Genomic DNA, 20711 nt, shown 5'->3' on the forward strand with positions numbered 1-20711 from the left:
CCAAATTGTAGATAAATTCATCTTCTACGAGCTCAGTTGAGAAATCCATCTTATTTCAAAAAGTTTCAACGCTCAGAAAAATCTCATCTATTTCACTATCCCCGACCAATTAGGCTACTAGTTGATAATTCCTTTTCAAACCATTATTGATAACGTATTGAATAAAATTTATTAAAATCAATGTAGTGTCGACAATAATATTATTCAAAAATGAAGCTCAGAAAAAGGTTAAAAGCGTCAAAAAAGAAACAAATTATATGAATCTCATTGGAAATTTGTTACTCTTTCCAACCATATCCTTAAAATTAGATTTCGATAATTCTCTAGACACTGATGTTTTCCAAAAATATCGAAAAATCTATATACAATGAAACAATAGCAGAATACTATCTAAAATTACCACGAATTTATTAAAAATATTTACAACAATTAAATGTTTCAACACCTATGGAGACATCTACAATGAATACCTATGACACCATAAGTGTTGAAAAATGTTTGTAAATTTTTAATAAATTCTTGATATATTTAGACAATATCTTTAGTGTTCTATTATAATAAATTTCACATATCTCACCATAAATAGTATCTGAAATCTTTGAAAACTAAGATCTAAGAAAATTTTTACTGGACATTTTTGTTGCAAATTTTTAGTAGAGTCTATGGTTACCGGTTGTCACACATTCCATGGTATATTCTGTATATCAGTTCCCAGATTATCAACCAACTCTCATCAAATACTTCATTTTTTATTACACTTTTCGTGGGGCACTCTGTATATCAGCATAGAGAAAATTTAGCTTAAGAAGATATCCCATGGTATAGGTAGTTCATGCTCCAAATTTCACCCGATTTATTATTAACTCAAACCGATTACTGCCGACAACTACAGTCGAACCTCTCTATAACGAACCTCTACTTAACGAAATCCTCTACACAGCGAATTTTTACCTGGTCTCATAACATTTTAGAGTTTTTGCTGCTTATTTACCTCTATTTAACGAATTTCGGACCTCTCAACAACAAAGTTTTCTCTTGACTTCAACATACAGTGTAGTGTGTATAGGAAGTAGACGGTCATTTTTAAGGAATTCTTTAGTTTCAGCAGAAAGGTCAATAGACTAAAAATAATGGCAATTCAGGTAGGAAGAAGATAGGGTGGTAGACAGTCAATAGAGGGTGAAACACATGTCGGAAATTGAATTCCAAGAGCTTGTCATTATTGTAGACCAGCAAGTGAACGACTGGACTTTCCATTCTTGCTTTTGTCACACATTCACAATTCTTTGAACTGACTATGATGATGATGATGACTGTGACGAACCTGAGGAGAAGAATCCGTCAGATCAAGAAGTTCTAGAGGCTTTCAAAATTATCCGGCAAGGATTAAACTGAAAAATAGTGTACCAGACATGTCCGACTTTTTGAATAGATGTGAGTCGTTTATCGAACATGATGTTTTATTCAAATGAAAATTCAACCGATATTACTCACCTTTTCAAATATAAAACAAAAATAGGAAATTTGAGTTATTATAGTATTTATAGTGAAGTTATTGACAAAATAACCGTACTTTGCGTTCCATCAATAATAGTGTAAAAAGTTGAAAAATATTGCTACAGAGTATGTACCGTACTTTGATTAAGCTCTACTAATAGTACAAATCAAGCTTTCTGGAAATAAATTGGTGAGTTTACTTATTACATTCCACAAATATTAAAAAAACATGTTTTTTCAACAGCATGAATTTTAAAATTTTTATATTAATCATATTGGCCTAATAGGTACCCTACCTACGTTCGCGATGATATGTTTTATGTACCATATTCATTTATTTACCGCCGTGATACGATATTATAAGATCCATAGGATCGTGGCAGTTTTCTTGACAGAACCTCTCAATAACGAATACCTCTCCTCAGCGAATTTTTTCTCGGGATAATCGACTTGGTTATACAGAGGTTCGACTGTATCTATTATGTAGGATATGAGATTTTAGCGATGGTAATTCTATTTTGAATATGATTAACATCATATGAAAGTAATCATGTGATTAATTCAGAAAGCAACATCGTAAATAAAATAGATACACAAGTTAGTTTTACGAGAAAAGCTCAATGAATAAATTAAGAAAATGTAAAATGTGAATGTGTGGAATTAATAAAAGTTTCATCGATTTGTATCAGTATATTGATTTAAAGAATAATATCCTACAATTATTAATGTTTTGGCGGGTAAGAGTGTAAGAACGGCACAGTACGTATGAGAGACTACCAGCGTCACATAGCTCCACCAATAACAAATACTAGGACTACCGTCAAACCGGCTAACTTGGGACAGTTTAACCCCTTCCCTCCAATTTCAACTCACCAGCTGTCTGTGCAATTCATTCCGAGTTCTGGCATTGTGGATTTGTCGAGAACACATAATTGAAAATATTTAATAACGTTTTGAACATTTGATTAATGTAACAGCTAAGATACTTTTTTAACAGTCATAACAATCTACTATCACTAACCTAGAAATTGAGCCTTTAATAACTTCTATTGTGAACACTCAATTATTAAACACAATTATTTTATCTATTATTCAATTATTTTACAGTTAAAGTATTTTAATTGTGAATAGGAAACATATTATTCAAAATCTAATGTCATAAGTTAGCCTTCAACCACTCAATTGTCTCATTAAAGACAAATCATAATGGTGTACGGTACCTACCAAGTTACCCAACCTCTGCGGGTAACTTGGAACACTATATTTTTTAAATTTTTTTCAGAACAGGTTGGAATAATAATAAAATTGAATGTATATATTTGAAGTATTATTGAAGACCTGAGTATTGATACAAGAAAATAAACTTTTAAAATAATAATGGAACCAACTGAATTTCAAGTCAAAGTTGAAAACTCCCAAGTTAGCTGTGACGGTATCGGCTTGAGTTAACAGTGATATCTGTGAACATAAAAGCCCTATCATGGGATATTCTCTTATGCTATGTTTTCTGTATGATATATTATCAGATACTTAAGCAACTTTCATCAAAATAATATTCGATTTTCCATTTCATAAAATCACTTCGCTTACATGGGCTACTTGATTCAAATAAAAACTTTTAGTACACTTTTATTAAAAGCTTTAAAATATTTAAGATATTTTAAGAATATTTTAAATATTTGAAGAATATCTAATAAAATATTTTAAAGTTCTCAATAAAAGCGTAATGAAAGTTTTTATTTGATTTTCCATTACACCTCTCGTGAGAACCCTCTGAATAAACGCCTCGTGTGTCTGTGCCTTTATATTATATGTTACTATCCTCTCATATGGCGGTGAACAGTGCTGATGATTGGGTTCTTGGGTCCACACATTCCAGTGAAGTCGTCCTGATCTATGGACCACATCATGGCTCCCGCGAGTCCCTTCTGCTTTATGAAGTCCATCTTCATCTGAATACTCCGCTCGTTGTCGAAGCCCACCCATTGGTCACCTGCAAAAACGTTATTTATTTATTTTAAAAGGAAGACCACAGGCATTGAACCCAAAACAGTCTTCAATAATAATATAATATAATAATAATAATAATAATAATAATAATAATAATAATAATAATTTATTTCTCGTAAAAAAGAAAAATCACAATTACAATTTCAAATGAAAACATATAACATAACAGTATGAAGAAACATTTCAATTTTCAATGAAATTATATAACAAAATAATCATACAATTGCTTCCTTATCAGAGAAATTAGGTACTCCCGAGGATTCCTTTATGGAGTTACCAGCAAATAGTTTTAGTCATTTAGAAAATTATAAACCTATAAATAATAATTACTACATCCCTGTCGCGAAGAAAACTATTAGGTACTAGAATCAACAAAACTTGTCTTCTCTATTTAAAAACAAACAAATAATTACTCTTCCACTTATATCCATTCATCATAAGGTGAAAAATTCAATATTACTATCCTATCCTATTAAACGAGCAAATTCTGTTTATATGGATGTTCATATGTTTGGATGTTTAGATGTTTATATGTTTGTATTTCACCGGATCTCGAAAACGGCTCCAACGATTCTCACGAAATTCAGAACATAGTAGGTTTATAATATAAAGATTCGATTGCACTACGTCTCATCCCTGCGAAATTCGCTAAAGGACATTGAAAGGATAATATTATTCATCCTTGGAAAAACAGCTGATAATGATTATTTCGTTGTCTGTTGGTGATGGAAGTAAGTGAGCGAGTTCATGTGTGTGGGACTGTGTCAAAATTATGACTCAGCTGTTGAACTTTTGCAATCATTCAATCAGGTACTTAGTACCGGTTGCAAAAAAGTCGAGTTATTTTCAATCCTGATTAATTCCAGTAGATCCATCTTTTCGAAATGGTCTTCTCTGATTTGGTTCACGTGAAGTTAATCAGGATTAAAATCTAACCGGCTTTGTTCCCTTTTTGAGGGAAATTTTTCCATTCCTTTGGGAATTAATCTCAATTTACTGTTATGAATGTTATTATACTTTCTTCTTTCGTTATAAATTCTTTATGCTTTTGTACTCCAGAGTGAAGCTCGGTCACCGATATTTTACATAATCATATTAAGCAAAAGAAACCGGGATAAATTCTTCTTGGACAAACACAAACTTGAAATTTATAAGAAGAAGACTTCCTACACTGGTACCAAATGTTACAATTGTTTGCCCCTCAAAATTCAAGGCGAAGCAAACTATATCAAGTTCAAGAATAGACTGAAAGATTTAATAGACTGATATAACATACAATTCAGGTGAAACAACACCAGGCATCCTCTCAAAACTGCTTCAAACCTTAATTTGAATTGAATTTATTTCAACCAAATATCATTGAGGATCAATATAATTAATTTATTTATTCATAGTCAATACATGGGGCATCAGTGTAAACACTAGGCACTCGCTCAAAACTGCTTCAAACCTTAATTTGAATTGAATTTATTTTAACTAAATTTAATCTAAGATCAATATAATTTATTTATTCATAGGCAATACATGGGTCATTAGGTAAAAGCAACATCAGACATTCACTCAAAACTGTTCCAAACCTCAATCCAGTGGCGTAACGTACACCCCCGCTGCCCCCGGGCTCCCTGGGGGGCTCGGGCTAGGGCCCGGATAATATGTGGGCTAATATGGGGTTTCTGAAAAAATTAAATTACCCGGTCTAGGGGGCCCGGGTTAGGGCCCGAATGATGATTATATATTGCATACTTTAAAAAGAAAAATTAAGTAATCATGGAAGTAACTTTTGATAAAAAAGCAGAAGTTTTATTGTGGAAAATGACAGGTTTCATTCATTGTCTAAGAAGAAATATGCAATAGAACAATGTTATCAGTCTGGTTATAATTAATATCAAGAGAATACAAGTAGAAATTAATGAATAAGGCAAGAAAGAAAAACAATCATTGTTCATATTGAATTGAAAAGACTAAGAGATTGTCAAAAAACTACAGATTTATTGATACTTAGAAAGACCGGTTTCGGTTATTGCACCATTGTCAATCTCTGATAAACTCTGATTTGAAAAAGTTAGTTCAAATCTAGGTACTCGTAATAATAATTATAGTTCCATTCAAAGCTTCAATACTTGTGTGCTGGTAGTGAGCTTATTGAAAAATTAGGAATGTTGTTTGTTTACAAATAATTAAGATTTACACATCCGGTGAGACAATCCAGACTGAGACTATTCAAACCACTTACTTATAGATAAGATTTACTTCTTTTCTCTCTGATTCAAACAAAGATTGTCAGAATGGTTCTAAAGTAGATCGTTATCTTATTTACTATCTTAAGTAAGCATTGGAGGAAAGAAATTATTTTCCCATTGAATTCCTGAACATATATACCATATAGTGTGGCAGGGGTGCCGTAAATATAAATACTATATAATGACTTACTCGAATCATTATTTCATTTGCGAGAAGGGGGAGAAGGGGGCTGGAGAAAGGTGGTACGATTTTAGAACAGGGGCCCGGATTTTTTTTAGGGGGGGCCCGGTTTGGAAACGTTACGCCACTGCCTTAATCCAAAATATATAGTTTAGAGGTGATGGTTTGATTTACACACACAGCTCCAAATAAAATTTTCAATTTATGAGTTGAATGATAAATTTAACCTTATCTAAATTTGGGAGAGGAACAGCACAATGTTAGGTACCTTATTTTTTCTCTCCCTATCATTTTTCATGATTGTATGAATAAATAATAATAAAAATGATGAATGAACAGGTGGGTTGGTGAAAAAAAGTAAAGGATCAGCTGAATATTTCTTTTACAAGGGAAATTGGACGATAGGTCAGATTGGGGATGCTTTATCAAATAAAAATGTATAATAGTAAAAAATGTATTATAAAAAGACCTATCAAATTTCCCTTTCAAAAGGAAAATTCAGCTGTTTCCATACTTTTCACCAACTCTGTATATGAGATACATGCTGTGATGTATTTCCAAAAGAGAAGAATGGTTTTATCTCTTTTCTGTTTAGGACTACTTGTAATATAAATAGAAGAAATCTCAGTACCTTTTTTGAATTATTTAATCACAACATGTTTCAACATTGATGCCATTTCCAAGTGTTCAAAAAGGGTACTGAGATTTTTTATTTTTCTTTCTATTTAAGAATGGTTTCCTATGCTGTTTAATGTTGAGTATAGAATAATTACAAGAAATATTGAATATCTGACCTTGATAAGCATAGGGACAAAATGCTCCATCAGCCCATGACTGAGTCCAGCCATTCTTTTGAACATATGTGCAGATCTGGAAAACAAATATTAATCATATTCAATTATTATTATTATTATTATACGAAAATCCAAAGTTTATAATATTATAAATAAATTGGAATAGTAATCTAGGTACCGAACACTTTGTAAAATCAATAGGCATAAAAATGTTCATTATTCATCTATATATATATATATATATATATATATATATATATATATATATATATATATATATATATTATATATATATAGAAGCGAAATGCCACTCACTCACTGACTGACTGACTCCACTCACTCACTCACTCACTCGCAGAGCTAAAAATCTACTGGACCAAAAACGTTCAAATTTGGTAGGTATGTTCAGTTGGCCCTTTAGAGGCGCGCTAAGAAATCTTTTGGCGATATTTTAACTCTAAGGGTGGTTTTTAAGGGTTCAAAGTTCTTTTAGTTCTTATTCCAATATCTTAAAATTATAATTGAATGTCCATACCATATGTTAGTATAGAACTATAATATAGAGAGAGTACGGTACCTCTTTGAAACAGTTGTTTTAAATTAAAAAAATTGTGAGGTTAGCATTAAGTTTAGTTGATTTTGTTAGGTTGGCACCAAGTTGAAGATTGAAATGCATTTATCCAGGACCTCCTAAATACCAATTCATCCAATTAGCCAAAATAAGCGTTTTCTCAGCTTTTCTGCGTTTCCTCACATTTTTCAATAATTGACGATGGAAATATATAAAAAAAATTAGTACACAGGTTTAGCTGAGGTGGAAGAATTTTGTTCGCTAAAGATACGCCGATATAGTAACAGGTGTTTTTCTAGATCAAATTGACATAATACTTTCAAATTCGGTACAGAGGTTCCGCTGAGGTCTACATGCAGGCGATCGAAGCGAGCCCGCTGATCTCATTTTTGGACAATCCAGTCGGGGGTCCAGAATTCGGTACAGCGGTTCCGCTGAGGTCTACTTGCAGGCGAGCGAAGCGAGCCTGCTGATCTTATTTTTGGACGATCCAGACGGGGGTCCAGGGGGCGGAGCCCCCTGGCTATACGGATATGGCGAGCGAAGCGAGCCTGACGGCTAGTATTATAAATAAATTGGAATAGTAATCTAGGTACCGAACACTTTGTAGAATCAATTGGCATAAAAATGTTCATTATTCATCTATAATATAGTAAAGAAAAGAAGTGGCTTATACATGTAGGGGATAGGAAATTCACGAATGACACATCATCACGTCTCAACCACTCAACTGATTAACTTGGAATTTTGCATATACATTCTTAATTTACCGAAGATGGTTAGAACTATTTTTAACTCTCCAAGATTCCAGTAGATCAAGTTTTCAGTTTGTCAAGTTTTCAATTAGACCCTTGAGGAGCACGGGTTACCTGCTAGTCTATAATATAATAAAGAAAAGAACTGGTTTATACACGTACGGGATAGGAAATTCACGAATGACGCATCATCACGTCTCAACTATACTCAATTGATTAACTTGAAATTCGCATATAGATTCTTTATTTACTGAGGATGACTATAGTCTTAATTCAAATTCTTCAAGATTTCAGTATCATACATCAAGTTTCCAGTTTCTCAATTTTTAATTAGTTCACCTAGGATGGTCATAGACCTATTTAAATTTTTTTCCTACAGTTACCTTGAAAAGTGGCCATTCCTGCACTGATTACAGAACGCAAAGAATCACTTTTCCGCTCTAGTGCGGGAAAATTTTTTTCTGCACTCCAGATTTGCAACATGGCAATGCAAAATAGTTAGTAGGTTATATGGAGCAATAGTGCAGCAAAATCAAAATGAAGTTGGTAACAGTGACTGTGGTATAGTGAGGTGCACGGTATAATAATAACAACGATGGACAACGAGGACAGCCACCACATGAGTGCCGCCTTCATTCATTTACTACGGTACCTACTACATTATTCAATTTTAAATAAATTAAGGTTTTATTAATAATAAAATTACACAGAAAAACATTTGATGGATTTCAGCGAATTTTACCCATAATCACCCACTTTTCATATTCAATGGTAACTGTAGGAAAAATTTAATGTGAAATACGTGCGCAAAGTTCCTCTGCTGCACTCAAGAAACCATTCCGCCCTCGCCTACGGCTCGGGCGTAAACGTTTCTTTCGGTGCAGTAAACTGTCACTTTGCGCACTAGTTGCACAGATAAATATTTTCAAGATTAATTACCTGATATTATATTTTACGTAATTACAAGGTTAGGCTGATATTATATAGGCTTACTTCAAATTCTCCAAGATTTCAGTACCGGTAAGTCAAGTTTGATAAGAAAATTCACGAATTAGGCTCACACACTGATTAGTCATTGTAATTAGACATGTCTTCATAAGAAGCTATGTGAAGTTTTGTGAGTGAACGTGTCTTGTTTTGTCTTGACTAACCGGTGTGTGCCTAGCCTAACGCATCATAACGTCTGAACTACAGAACTGATTAGCTTGGAACTTTACATATAGATTCTTAATTCACCGAGGATGGTTATAGACCTATTTCAAATTCTCAAGATTTCAGTAAGTCAAGTTTTCAATTAATTTACCGAGGTTGGTCAAATGCATATTTAATATTTTTCAAGATTAATTTACCTAAGATGGTTATAGACTTATTTTAAATTCTTCAAGATTTCAATAGGTCAAGTTTTCAGTTTTTCAAGTTTCCAATTAGACCCTTGAGGAACACGTGTTACCTGTTAGTCATGAATAAAATAAAGTTTCTGTTTGGCTTGAGAATGTGCAACACCAGCACGAAATGGTCGTCGCCACTCCAAAAGAATGTGAGTGTTTTTTCACTTTAAAGTTAAAAAAATACAATAGTGATAATAAAATAAATTAATATTTTTGATGGCTCACCTCGTAATAGAACAGATTGCCAGGCGTCTTTGAGTAAGGTCCCGGATTTCCGCCTCGGTTCATGATGGCAGGGGTGTAGGGCTGATAGTTTGTGTTACCAGGTGTCAGGGTGAACGATTGGCCGTAGCAAGGCACCCCCACCACCAACTTATCGGCCGGACATCCCATAGAAAGCCACAGCTGGGTGCCGTCTTGCTGAAATTGCAAAAAAAAAACACTTAATCTATATATATAAAAGCGAAATCGCACTCACTCACTGACTGACTGACTCACTCACTCACTCACTCGCAGAACTAAAAATCTACCGGACCAAAAACGTTCAAATTTGGTAGATATGTTCAGTTGGCCCTTTATAGGCGCACTAAGAAATCTTTTGGCAATATTTTAACTCTAAGGGTGATTTTTAAGGGTTTAAAGTTCGTCTTTTAGCATGTATAATCTTCTCATTCTCTTAATTATAATTGAAAAATGTCCATACCGTATGTTAATATAGAACTATAATCTAGAGAGAGTACCTCTTCGAAACAGTTGTTAACTGGTAACTAAATTAATAATTTTGTCAGGTTGGCATTAAGTTGAGTTGACTTTGTTAGGTTGGCACCAAGTTGAAGATTGAAATGCATTTATCGCGGTAAAATTGATTGGGCACTGCTACTTCAATCAGAGCTATTCCTGGGAATATTATATTACTAGCCGTCAGGCTCGCTTCGCTCGCCATATCCGTTTAGCCAGACGTTTAGTCTGGACCCCCGACTGGATCGTCCAGGCGAGCGAAGCGAGCCTGCTGATCTCATTCTTGGACGATCCAGTTGGGGGTCCAGGGGGCGGAGCCCCCTTGCGAGACGGATATGGCGAGCGAAGCGAGCCTGACGGCTAGTACTCTAATAAAGTAGGGCTATTTCAATAGGGCTACTCGAATGTCTATTCATTATAGAAATTACTAATTGAAGAGACTTGAAATGTTGTCAAAAATTATTGTAAAAGTTATTTAGTTGATACATAATATGTAATTTAACATTAAATCATTGATACTTCTGGCAAAATCCAAGTGTTTTGAAATGTTGTCAAAGATTATTGTGGGTAAAAGTTATGTAGTTGAGACATATGCAATTTAACATTAAATCATTGATACTTCTGGCAAAATCCCAGTGTTTTCATTAATAATATAGATTTTGAATAAGTTTATTTATTTTCACATTTTTCCAAGTAGCATGACGTCTCCCACATATTATTTAATAATTTACGGTAAGTGTCTGCGTGAATGCTAAACTTATGTCACAGCCGAGAAATGACAACGCTATATTTATATCTCAAGCCCTATAGTTAGGCAGAAATGTTTCTAACATCATTGTATGGTGAGGTCCACTTATAATGGCAGTTTTTGATTAGCAATATGGTATTGCTATCCTTATCTATCATTCTACAAAGCCACAACACTATCTATGTTCAATAACACTAAAAGTTCTGAGAGTTTATTGAATGTAATCATTCTATTATATTTGGTTTTTAATCAAATCAAATTCAAAATTTACAGTTAATTTATTTCTGGACTGAAAAGTGGACTCAAATCAATTCATGTAGATAGCATAACCTATATTTTTATTCATTCATAACTCTACCTTCATTGTATTATCATTCATCCCATCATCATTACCTAGGCTTTAAATACTTCTAGAAAGTCACCTTTGTAAAATAATAAATAAATGAATAAATATGCTCTTTCTCGCTTTGCTCTGTGGCCAGATCGTCTTTTAACAATGTAGACCTGATAATTAATCAACAAAATATTTCATCTTGATTATAAAAATCGACTATGAAATTTAAAAAAATATATAATTTCTTGCTCTATGAAACATAACTGATTACTTTAAACGAGAATGAACAGTTAATATCACATTAATAAACCTGTATCAGCTACCGTCTATAGAAGGCATTGACAAGACAGAGGATCGACAACGTTGTTCTCCTATCTTTCTCCACTGCCATCATAACGTGGACCCCAATATAGAAAATAATGACCGTATATAAATCTCAAGCCCTAGTTAGGCTGAAATGTTGAATTATTGTAATAAATAATCTGCATTAATTTAATGAGTTGAATAAATGCCTATTGTGAGGTCCCCGTTATAATGCAGTGGAGAAAGATAGAGAAAAATGTTGCCGATTCTCTGTCTTGTCAATGCCTTCTACAAACGGTAGCTGATACAGGTTTATTGGTGTAATATGAACAGTTCATCCACGTTTAAAATACCGTAATCAATTCTATTTTTCATCAAGAAATTATATTTTCCAATGATTTCATAATTAAGATGAAATAATTTCATTATTAATTTTACATTCTTAAAAGACGATCTGGCAACAGAGCAAAGCAAGGAAGGGATCCGCTTTGTTGGATGATAGACAAGGATAACAATACAGCTAATCAAACACTGCTATAGGAATATACAAAATAATCCATGAATTCTAGATATTCACTAATTTTTATAAATATTTGTGACTTTATTATTTCTTAATTTATGACTTGATTATTTCAATCAAATATTATATTCAATATAATTTCAAGACTCTTGTATAACGTGAATCTTTTACTATAGATTGGGTATACATCGAAGTGTCTTCTTAAAATGTACCGGTATGTATTCAGGGCTAATTATTTTATTTATGAAATACCTAGTATTATAGTACCCTCTTTTAAAATTAATATAAAATAATACATTAAAACACAGAGTGATGTGTTTCATATGTATGATAGAAACAACTATTTGTGTTTTTAAACTATTATTTTCTATCAATTTAAAAAAAGGGTACACTGTAATACTATTTTATAAATAGTTTAAAGTGATAAATTTAGATATTATAGTGAGGTCCTTGTTATAATGGCAGTGGAGAAAGATAGGAGAACAACGTTGCAGATCCTCTCTCTTGTCAATGCCTTCTATAGACGGTGGCTGATACAGATTTATTGATGTAATATTAACTGTTCATTCTCGTTTGAAATAATCAATTATATTATTTTATTAAGCATGAAATAATATTTTTCAATGATTTCATCATGGATTTTCATAATTAAGATAAAATAGTTTGTTAATTAGTTATCAATTCTACATTGTTAAAAGACGATCTGGCAATAGAGCAAAGCGAGAAAGAGATAGCGCTATCTGTTGTGTTGAATGTTAGACAAGGATATAGTGAGGTCCACGTGGTCCACGTTATAATGGCAGAGAAGAAAGATAGGGAAAAAACGTTGCCAAGTCTCTCCATTTTTCCACTGACTGTACACAGCTGTTACTTAATTCATCCCATTAAATTTGATCTAATAATAATAATTATCATTTCCTTGATAAAATAATCAATTTAATGTTAAATTGATCAAGAAAATATATTTTTTCATAATTTGATTCAAAAATTTGCTTTCATGACTGAGATCAGATTTTTATTTAATAGGGGCTAATTTGAAAAGCTGTGATACAACAATCTGAATTTCAAAACAACAGAAATTGAGATATTTGGTAGGTATTCTATTCAAATTTCCTTTAAAAATATTAGAAAAATATAAATCCTATTTGAAAATAAGTAATTTCAATGGATTAATTCTGAAATAACTCTGATATAATTCTGAAATAAATACCGGTACGAGTAGGTCTAACCTATAGGGGTAGGCTAACTTAAGCATGGATGAAGTCTAGGATGGTTAGTTATCAACTTTTAAAATGTCATTTCAGGTATTTTGATTTGTGTTTCTCATAAGGTAATGTTTAAAAATTATTTCATTGTTTCAAAAATACATTTAAAATCAATTATACGACTTGTGTACTCAAGTATTTTGATAGAATGAAGAAAGAAAATGGCGGCTGAGAATATGGTTTGTTCAGTTTTGTACAGTCACTGTCAAAAGTGAATATAAAATACTCTGGCAAATAGACAACATTGCAAAGCGAGAGAGAGATAGTGCTATCTGTTATGTTGTATGATAGAAAAGGACAGCTACAGTATTGTCAATTGTACACTGCCATTATAATGTGGACCTCACTATATAGCAATACCATTGCTATAACAACACTTCCATTATAACGTGGACCTCACTATATAGAATAAACAAATCTATACAAAGGAAATAATTATTTTTAAAAAGACTATAATTATTATGATGCAGATATTGTAATTTGGAAGTGAGACATACCACATTGAATTTGGCATAGTTGGGTGGATCCTGAGGTCGACCGTACAAGGGACTGTGTACATCAGCAAATCCGGCCCAGTTGCCTCTCATATCATACGTCATCACATGAACTGCATTCGTTATTCTAGAAAACATCCAATTAAAATATAATTTAGAGTATGAAAAAAAGACAAGATAAGCTGTGTTTACACCAAAGCTATCAGCAAAATGTTTATTCTTCTGTTTTCTGTTCTCATAGATTCTATTAGATTGAACGGAACTTGACAAACACATATGTTCATCATGTGTATGATAAGTTATGTTCAATCTAATAGAATCTATAAGGACGGAGAAATGAACATTTTGTTAATAACTTGATCTTTATAGATTATATTAGATTGAACATAACTTATCATACACATGATGAACATATGTGTTTGTCAAGTTCCATTAAATCTAATAGAATCTATGAGGATTAAGTTATTAACATTTTGTTAATAACTGTGGTGAAACGCAGCTTTAGAATATCTTATATCAATATGTATACAGTCCACATATTAGTCCACAGTCCATTAGTGTATTATATATGAAAGAAATTGTGTTTTAATACGTTCAGTAGCCCCACAATTAAAATTGAGTACCTATATAGAAAAAAACTTTATTATATACATATATACATATATAACTTAGGTCTATTGAAACATTACACTCTTAGGACCATTACTATAATATACCATAGTTACTTTAAGATCCTATGATGGATCTATGATCTATAATGGTTAATGATCCTATTGGACCACTCTTGCATAATTATTTTTCAAAATGTTATAGAAAAAAATATTATTTGCTAATGTCACAATGTTGAATGTAACATTCAACACAAACATATTATGTTGTATACATATTATTATAAGGTACTATTCCTAATGTAATAGATCAGCAGTAGGTGTATTTTTAAGCATGTGTTTTAATAGTTTAGTGCAGAAGCATATTTTTCCTCCACCTACTGTCTAAAGTACTTACTTTACTCCCTGAAACCCTAATAATAAAGTGTCACTTTTTCGCTCTCGGTAGTAAAAAACAGAAAAACTCCCTAGGGAGTAAAAGTGACTCCATTTAAATAACATGGGGAGCATCTCTATTTTGAAACTTACATTGTAATAGGTTAGAAGGTCTAAGCTCAGATGAGAAAGCATAATAGAGGTGTCTGTCATTGAGTCAACTGAAATTCAATACCACAACCAGAAATTTGATTAACTCATGAAATATATGTTTGTATGATAATTATTATATTCTCAATATTAGTAGACGATAAAAATTTATACAATTTTTAAAATATTTTATTCTATTCAAAATACCAGCCAACAAATATTTTTGATCTGCAATTCAAATCTGAACCGCGTGATCTGGAGTCAGCCATTTTTGGTAGCTGCCCAGCTGATATAATTGTTACAACTTTTGCCGATAGATAGCGCAATCGGCAGTGCCAATCAGACGACTGGTTTTTAGGTTTTAGATTTAGGTTATGTTGTTAGGAATCATTGTCACCAATACGTAAGTTATTAGAATGATTTTATTTGCAGTTGCTATAAAAAAATGTAGATGGAGGAAAAATGTTGTGTACATCACGAGCGAAAAATACTTTTTCTCCCTCAGGAAAATTGCTGCCCTCGGCTTCGCCTTGGGCTTCAAACTTTTTCCCACAGGGAGAAAAAGTCGTACTTTTCACTCTAGATATACAAATAACTATTTTTATTTTGTGAACCTTTTTTACACATTTTTTCTGACTAATTCATTTTTTTTTGGAGAGGAATAGCACAAGGTTATCTTATTTTTTCTCTCCCTACTATCATTCCGATGATGTAGGCTTCAATAATATTCAATACTTGGGAATCATAATAGATGATCATCTAAAGTGAGAGGTAGCCTACATATTGAGTTCGTCTATAGAAGAATTAGATATTTATTTTACAAATTCTATCAAATAAATAGAATTCTAAATAAGAGAAATTTAGAAATGATATATCATGCTCTAAGTAGTTGAATCAATTCTGCAGTAGGCTATGGGATAGCTGTTTGGGGGGGGGGTTGTTTCAACTGTCATATTGAGGAACTATTTTATATAGGCAGTCATTGGTTATTTGTCTATATTATTACTAGTAGTTCTATAAACGGTAGACCTCGCGCAGTTATAAACTGCAGCCTTCTCTTATACAGTCCATCAGAGTAAATCCTGTCTGTATGTTGTGTCGGCGAGATATTGGGGTGAGAACGGCTAATGGCTGTTGGGGTTGGTGTATCAAAAATGCTAACATCAAAAGCTAATCTCCTTCAAGACATACTGGCAACATGACAGCCCAAATTCAAAGCAGAGAAAGTTTGAGAGACAATACTATGTTATTTTAGTTATTAATTGCATTCGTTATTGCACAGAATCAATAATTCATTTATTTATTTATTCACAATGGAGACAACGGGTTTTCCCAAATATGTCTCCTTAACAATATGAATTGTACAGATACAAATGAAAAAAATAATACAAACAACAAAAATAACACCTAATTCAAAAATGTAAAATACAAAGATTTCAAATACGGTACTTATGAAAAAAGTGAAAATAAAACAAATTGAGAATTCAAAATTCCAAAACTTATGAAAATTAAAGAATATAATAACAAATAATGAACAAAAATTCTATCAATAGAATAAATAACATTTATAACTGAACGACGTCCCAAACCATGCATGCATCATGGCATGCAATTTATAATCCACTCGACAGCTGATTTATGATGAATAATTCTATAGTATGATTTCTACTCTAATATTGGCGTATGACGGAGGCTCCTTTTCCCTTTAATATTATCCTTGAAATGCAAAATTTCCAAAAACCTTGTATATATGTCAACGCGCAATTTAAAAAGGAACATACCTGTCAAATTTCATGGAAATCTATTACCGCGTTTTGCTGTAAATACGCAATATATAAACATTTAAACATTAAGAGAAATGCCAAACCGTCGACTTGAATCTAAGACCTCACTTCGCTCGGTCAATGAATCAATTTATCCATTTACTCGTTGTGTACTAACCTGCAAAGCTCAGGCACATTGTATCCAGCCTGGACGTTTTGTGGATTAATGGAGACGGCCATTGTGATTTCCCAAGCGCCGCCATTTTGTTGGTTGAAAGCGGTGCGTATCTCACGCATGAGTGCCACAAAATTGTCACGATCCTGAGGGTTGCCAGTGGCTCCCGGGTATTCCCAGTCCATGTCCACGCCATCAAAGTTGTACTGTTTTATGAAGTCTGCAAAACGCATGTATCGTCACAGGTCAGGTTACACTAGATTGAGTAAGATTAGGTTAGGTTGCCAGATATACAGTATGCGTCCCCTAGCTTTGCCTACTTTGAACGGAATATAGGCAAGGTATGGATCGCGGGGTAATATTCATGGCTTTGCAAAAACATCAAGCTCCAGAGACTATAGATACCTAGATGGAGGAAGCTCCCTACAAACACAGAGATTCTTCATGAATGAGAGACTTGCAAACGTATCACCAACAATGGAAAGAGCATGTTGAACGAATGTCAGCTGATAGGCTATGTTGTGCTAAAAGGACGTAGCTCCAAAAGCTGTGTATCTTTTCGGATGCAACATGTTGCTTTTGAGAAGATACAAAATAGCATCTCTGTTGCGCTTATGGGAAGATACATTAAAGTTCAGCATCTGTTGTTTATGGAAAGATACTTTGCAGTTCCTTGTGTATCTTTTCGGATGCAACATGTTGCTTTTGAGAAGATACAAAAGAGCATCTGTTGTTTATGGAAAGATAAATTAAAGTTCCTTGTGTACCTATCTTTTCGGATGCAACACGTTGCTTTTGTGTATCTTTGTGTATTTTTTCGGATGCAACAAGTTGCTTTTGAGAAGATACAAAAGAGCATCTGTTGCCTATGGGAAGATACATGAGAGTTCCTTGTGTATCTTTTCGGATGCAGCATGTTTCTTTTGAGAAGATACAAAAGAGCATCTCTGTTGCTTATGGAAAGATACATTTTCAAAAATGTTGGATGTTCTTGAACGGGTAGTATTGTAGTCTAGTGGCCCACCGCCAAAGGCAAGCTACAGGACCCGAACTGTACATCAATTCTGGGAAATAAGGTCACTCCTACTATTGAGAAAAGATAGCATAAGAAGATATTCCATGGTTTGTAGAATTGATTCAGTTTGAAAGTTCTGTATCAAGTTGAGATGATACTGTATCATTTTGTAATGATACTGTATCATGTGTGGTGATACTGTATCACTATCATTTATTGTGATACCATAGAGAAAATATAGCATAAGAAGATATCCCATGTTATAGAGCGTTTATGCTCCAAATTTCATTTATTTAGCTCAAGCCGATTGTACTAATAGATATTTTTCGCTTACTTTCCTCGCAAATTTATTTTTTCTCAAATTGAATGGGCTACCTGATCAATATCAAATTTGAAAGAAATTAATGAGTGATGAACATAGCTCCACGAAAAATAACTATTAGGACAATCGGCTATAGTGAGGTCCACTTTATAATGGCAGTGAGTGGATAAAGATAGAAGAATAGCGATTCCGATTCTCTTCATTAATTAATTATATTTCTACACTGTCAAAAACATAATTGGCATCGTTGTGGACCTAGAAAAGGATAGTACCACCGGCTCTGTCGAATGATAGACAAGGATAGCAAAACCAAAGTTGATCAAATACTGTCATTATAACGTGGACCTCACTATAGTAATGATAATTATTATTATTGTCAATAAATGAATGAATGATTGAATTTATTTCCACTCACCAACAAGGCTCCTGACAAAGATATCGCGGCGATCCTTACTGGAAACGAGGTTGGAGTATTTCTGAGCCCCCTCTGCGCCCCCACCGACCGCTATCAATGTTTTCAGGCCAGGATTGTTCTGCTTCAGACCCGTGAACCTCCTCAAACTGTTCAGCGTTACATCCAGCTGAAATCCAAATGGAAACCATTCATTATTATGGCCGGGACACACATATCCGCACCGAGCCCGCGCCGCGGCACGGCCGAGTGACGGACGTACTACGGCTAGTGAGAAAACAAATGCTTTCAAACGTGTAGGGACACATACAACCGCACCGCGTCAGCACCGTCGCCGTGTTTGTTGCCCCTGCCGTCACCGACTAGTTCAGTTTACTTTTTGACGGTGACGGTAAACATAGAGAGTGAAAAACTTATTGAAGAAATACGGAATTTTCCAGTTTTTTCGATCAAAGTGATGAGAAATATCATAGCCACCTCTAATACCTCTGTATTAGAGGTGGCTATGGAAATATGCATGGTTGAACGGAAAATTAGTTGAACCAAAACTAAAAGTATATATAACCATTACTAAATAGACCCATGATATACCCTTCTATTCAAGGCTTCAATGAAATTAAAGTGATGACAATCCGCCAGCTGTATGTATTGAACGTCTTTAAATACTTTCAGAGTAACAAAAATATATTTTTTAAATAAATAATGAACATTAACGAACCAGATACAATATAAATAAATATAAATGTTATGACTCAGATCTGACAATTATCCGTAAGCAGCTTATTTATATAGCACCAAAGATAATTATTAATAAATTACCTTCAGATCTCATTGAATTACCAAGTATCAAAGCTGTCCCTAATAACATAAGAGATTGTATTTCCCAGAATTTTTATTTTAATTTGAATATTTTGTGATTTTTTTCGTATAGGAATTGCGATTTGCAAAGATTTTTATTTCAATTTGAATATTTTGTGTTTTTTCTCGTATAAGTATTACGATTTGCCAGAATTTTTATTCCATTTTGAATATTTTGTGATTTATTTCGTATGGGAATTACGATTTGCCAGAATTTTTTTATTCTCAATTTAAATATTTTGTGATTTTTTTTAGTTTTTATAAGAATATTATGATTTCTCCCTCTTCCCATTTACCATGAAATGCGTTCTATATACCCTGTTTACACTGTATTTATGGATCACTATATCTATGAATAAGAGAGTACCATAGTTATATACTTTATTAAGTTACTCAAGAGAATTTTTTAATTTTTTTTTTGTTGTGAATTTTGTTTCGATTCTTTGTTTCATAATCTACTATTCTATATAAATATTTGCTTCTGTGCTGAATCCATTTAAATCAGGTTAAGCGTATTATAATTTCATCTCCTACTCCCACTGGCGAACAAGAGTCATCTTATGCCAGTGGTTTTTTCACTTAGGTACCATTTATTATTATTACACTTTGGTTTCGATTGTATTGTCATGTTGAGCTTTGTTTGATTTATGTATATGTATTTATGAGTGTGGAATGAATAAATTTGAATTGAATTGAATTGAATTGAAATAATAAGTCAAGCAAAAGGTGTGATAGACATAATATGATAAATAATAAAATAAACAACAAAAAGTATAAAACAAGGAACCCGTGACTGTGTCTTGAAGTTTTGGATTTAAAACTAATTACGGTATGTTTAGATACATAAGACAGAAGATAACAATTTTATTGCTGATATATATTTCCGATACATATGACTGATTATGGTATTGTTAAGGTGCGTACAGATTTACGCGCCGCGAACATGAGCAATTCACTTTTAATCAGCTGATGCCAAGCTTTTTATATCTGTATCTTACCGTTTCTTTGAAAATACAGATATAGTCAGCTGATTAAAAGTGAATTGCTCATTTTCGCGGCGCGTATATCTATCTGCTGAATGCACCTTTATATGCACAGAGATATATACCAGCACTATGATTCTCATCGTCTACAGGTAATTCGTTTGAAATCGAATAATATAAATTTAAATCGGATGTAACAAGCTTTAAATAGT

The 20711-nt window shown here is 33.1% G+C and overlaps 1 protein-coding gene across 3 annotated transcripts in view; it reads right to left on the reverse strand.

The window, feature by feature from the left end:
• Positions 1–2768: 2768 nt before the first annotated feature.
• Positions 2769–20711, reverse strand: part of LOC111057197 (endochitinase) — a 39127-nt gene continuing 21184 nt past the window's right edge. For all 3 annotated transcript variants that reach the window (XM_039419822.1, XM_039419824.1, XM_039419823.1), the window contains exons 4-9: positions 18662–18827; positions 16913–17129; positions 13842–13965; positions 9662–9856; positions 6723–6798; positions 2769–3490 (exon numbers count right to left, since the gene is read on the reverse strand). In XM_039419822.1, the coding sequence (XP_039275756.1) occupies positions 3315–3490; positions 6723–6798; positions 9662–9856; positions 13842–13965; positions 16913–17129; positions 18662–18827 (954 nt within the window). In that variant the 3' untranslated portion in view covers positions 2769–3314. The remainder of the gene's footprint in view (positions 3491–6722; positions 6799–9661; positions 9857–13841; positions 13966–16912; positions 17130–18661; positions 18828–20711) is intronic.

Source organism: Nilaparvata lugens, chromosome 1 (genome assembly GCF_014356525.2).
Source record: "Nilaparvata lugens isolate BPH chromosome 1, ASM1435652v1, whole genome shotgun sequence".
Taxonomy (NCBI): domain Eukaryota; kingdom Metazoa; phylum Arthropoda; class Insecta; order Hemiptera; family Delphacidae; genus Nilaparvata; species Nilaparvata lugens.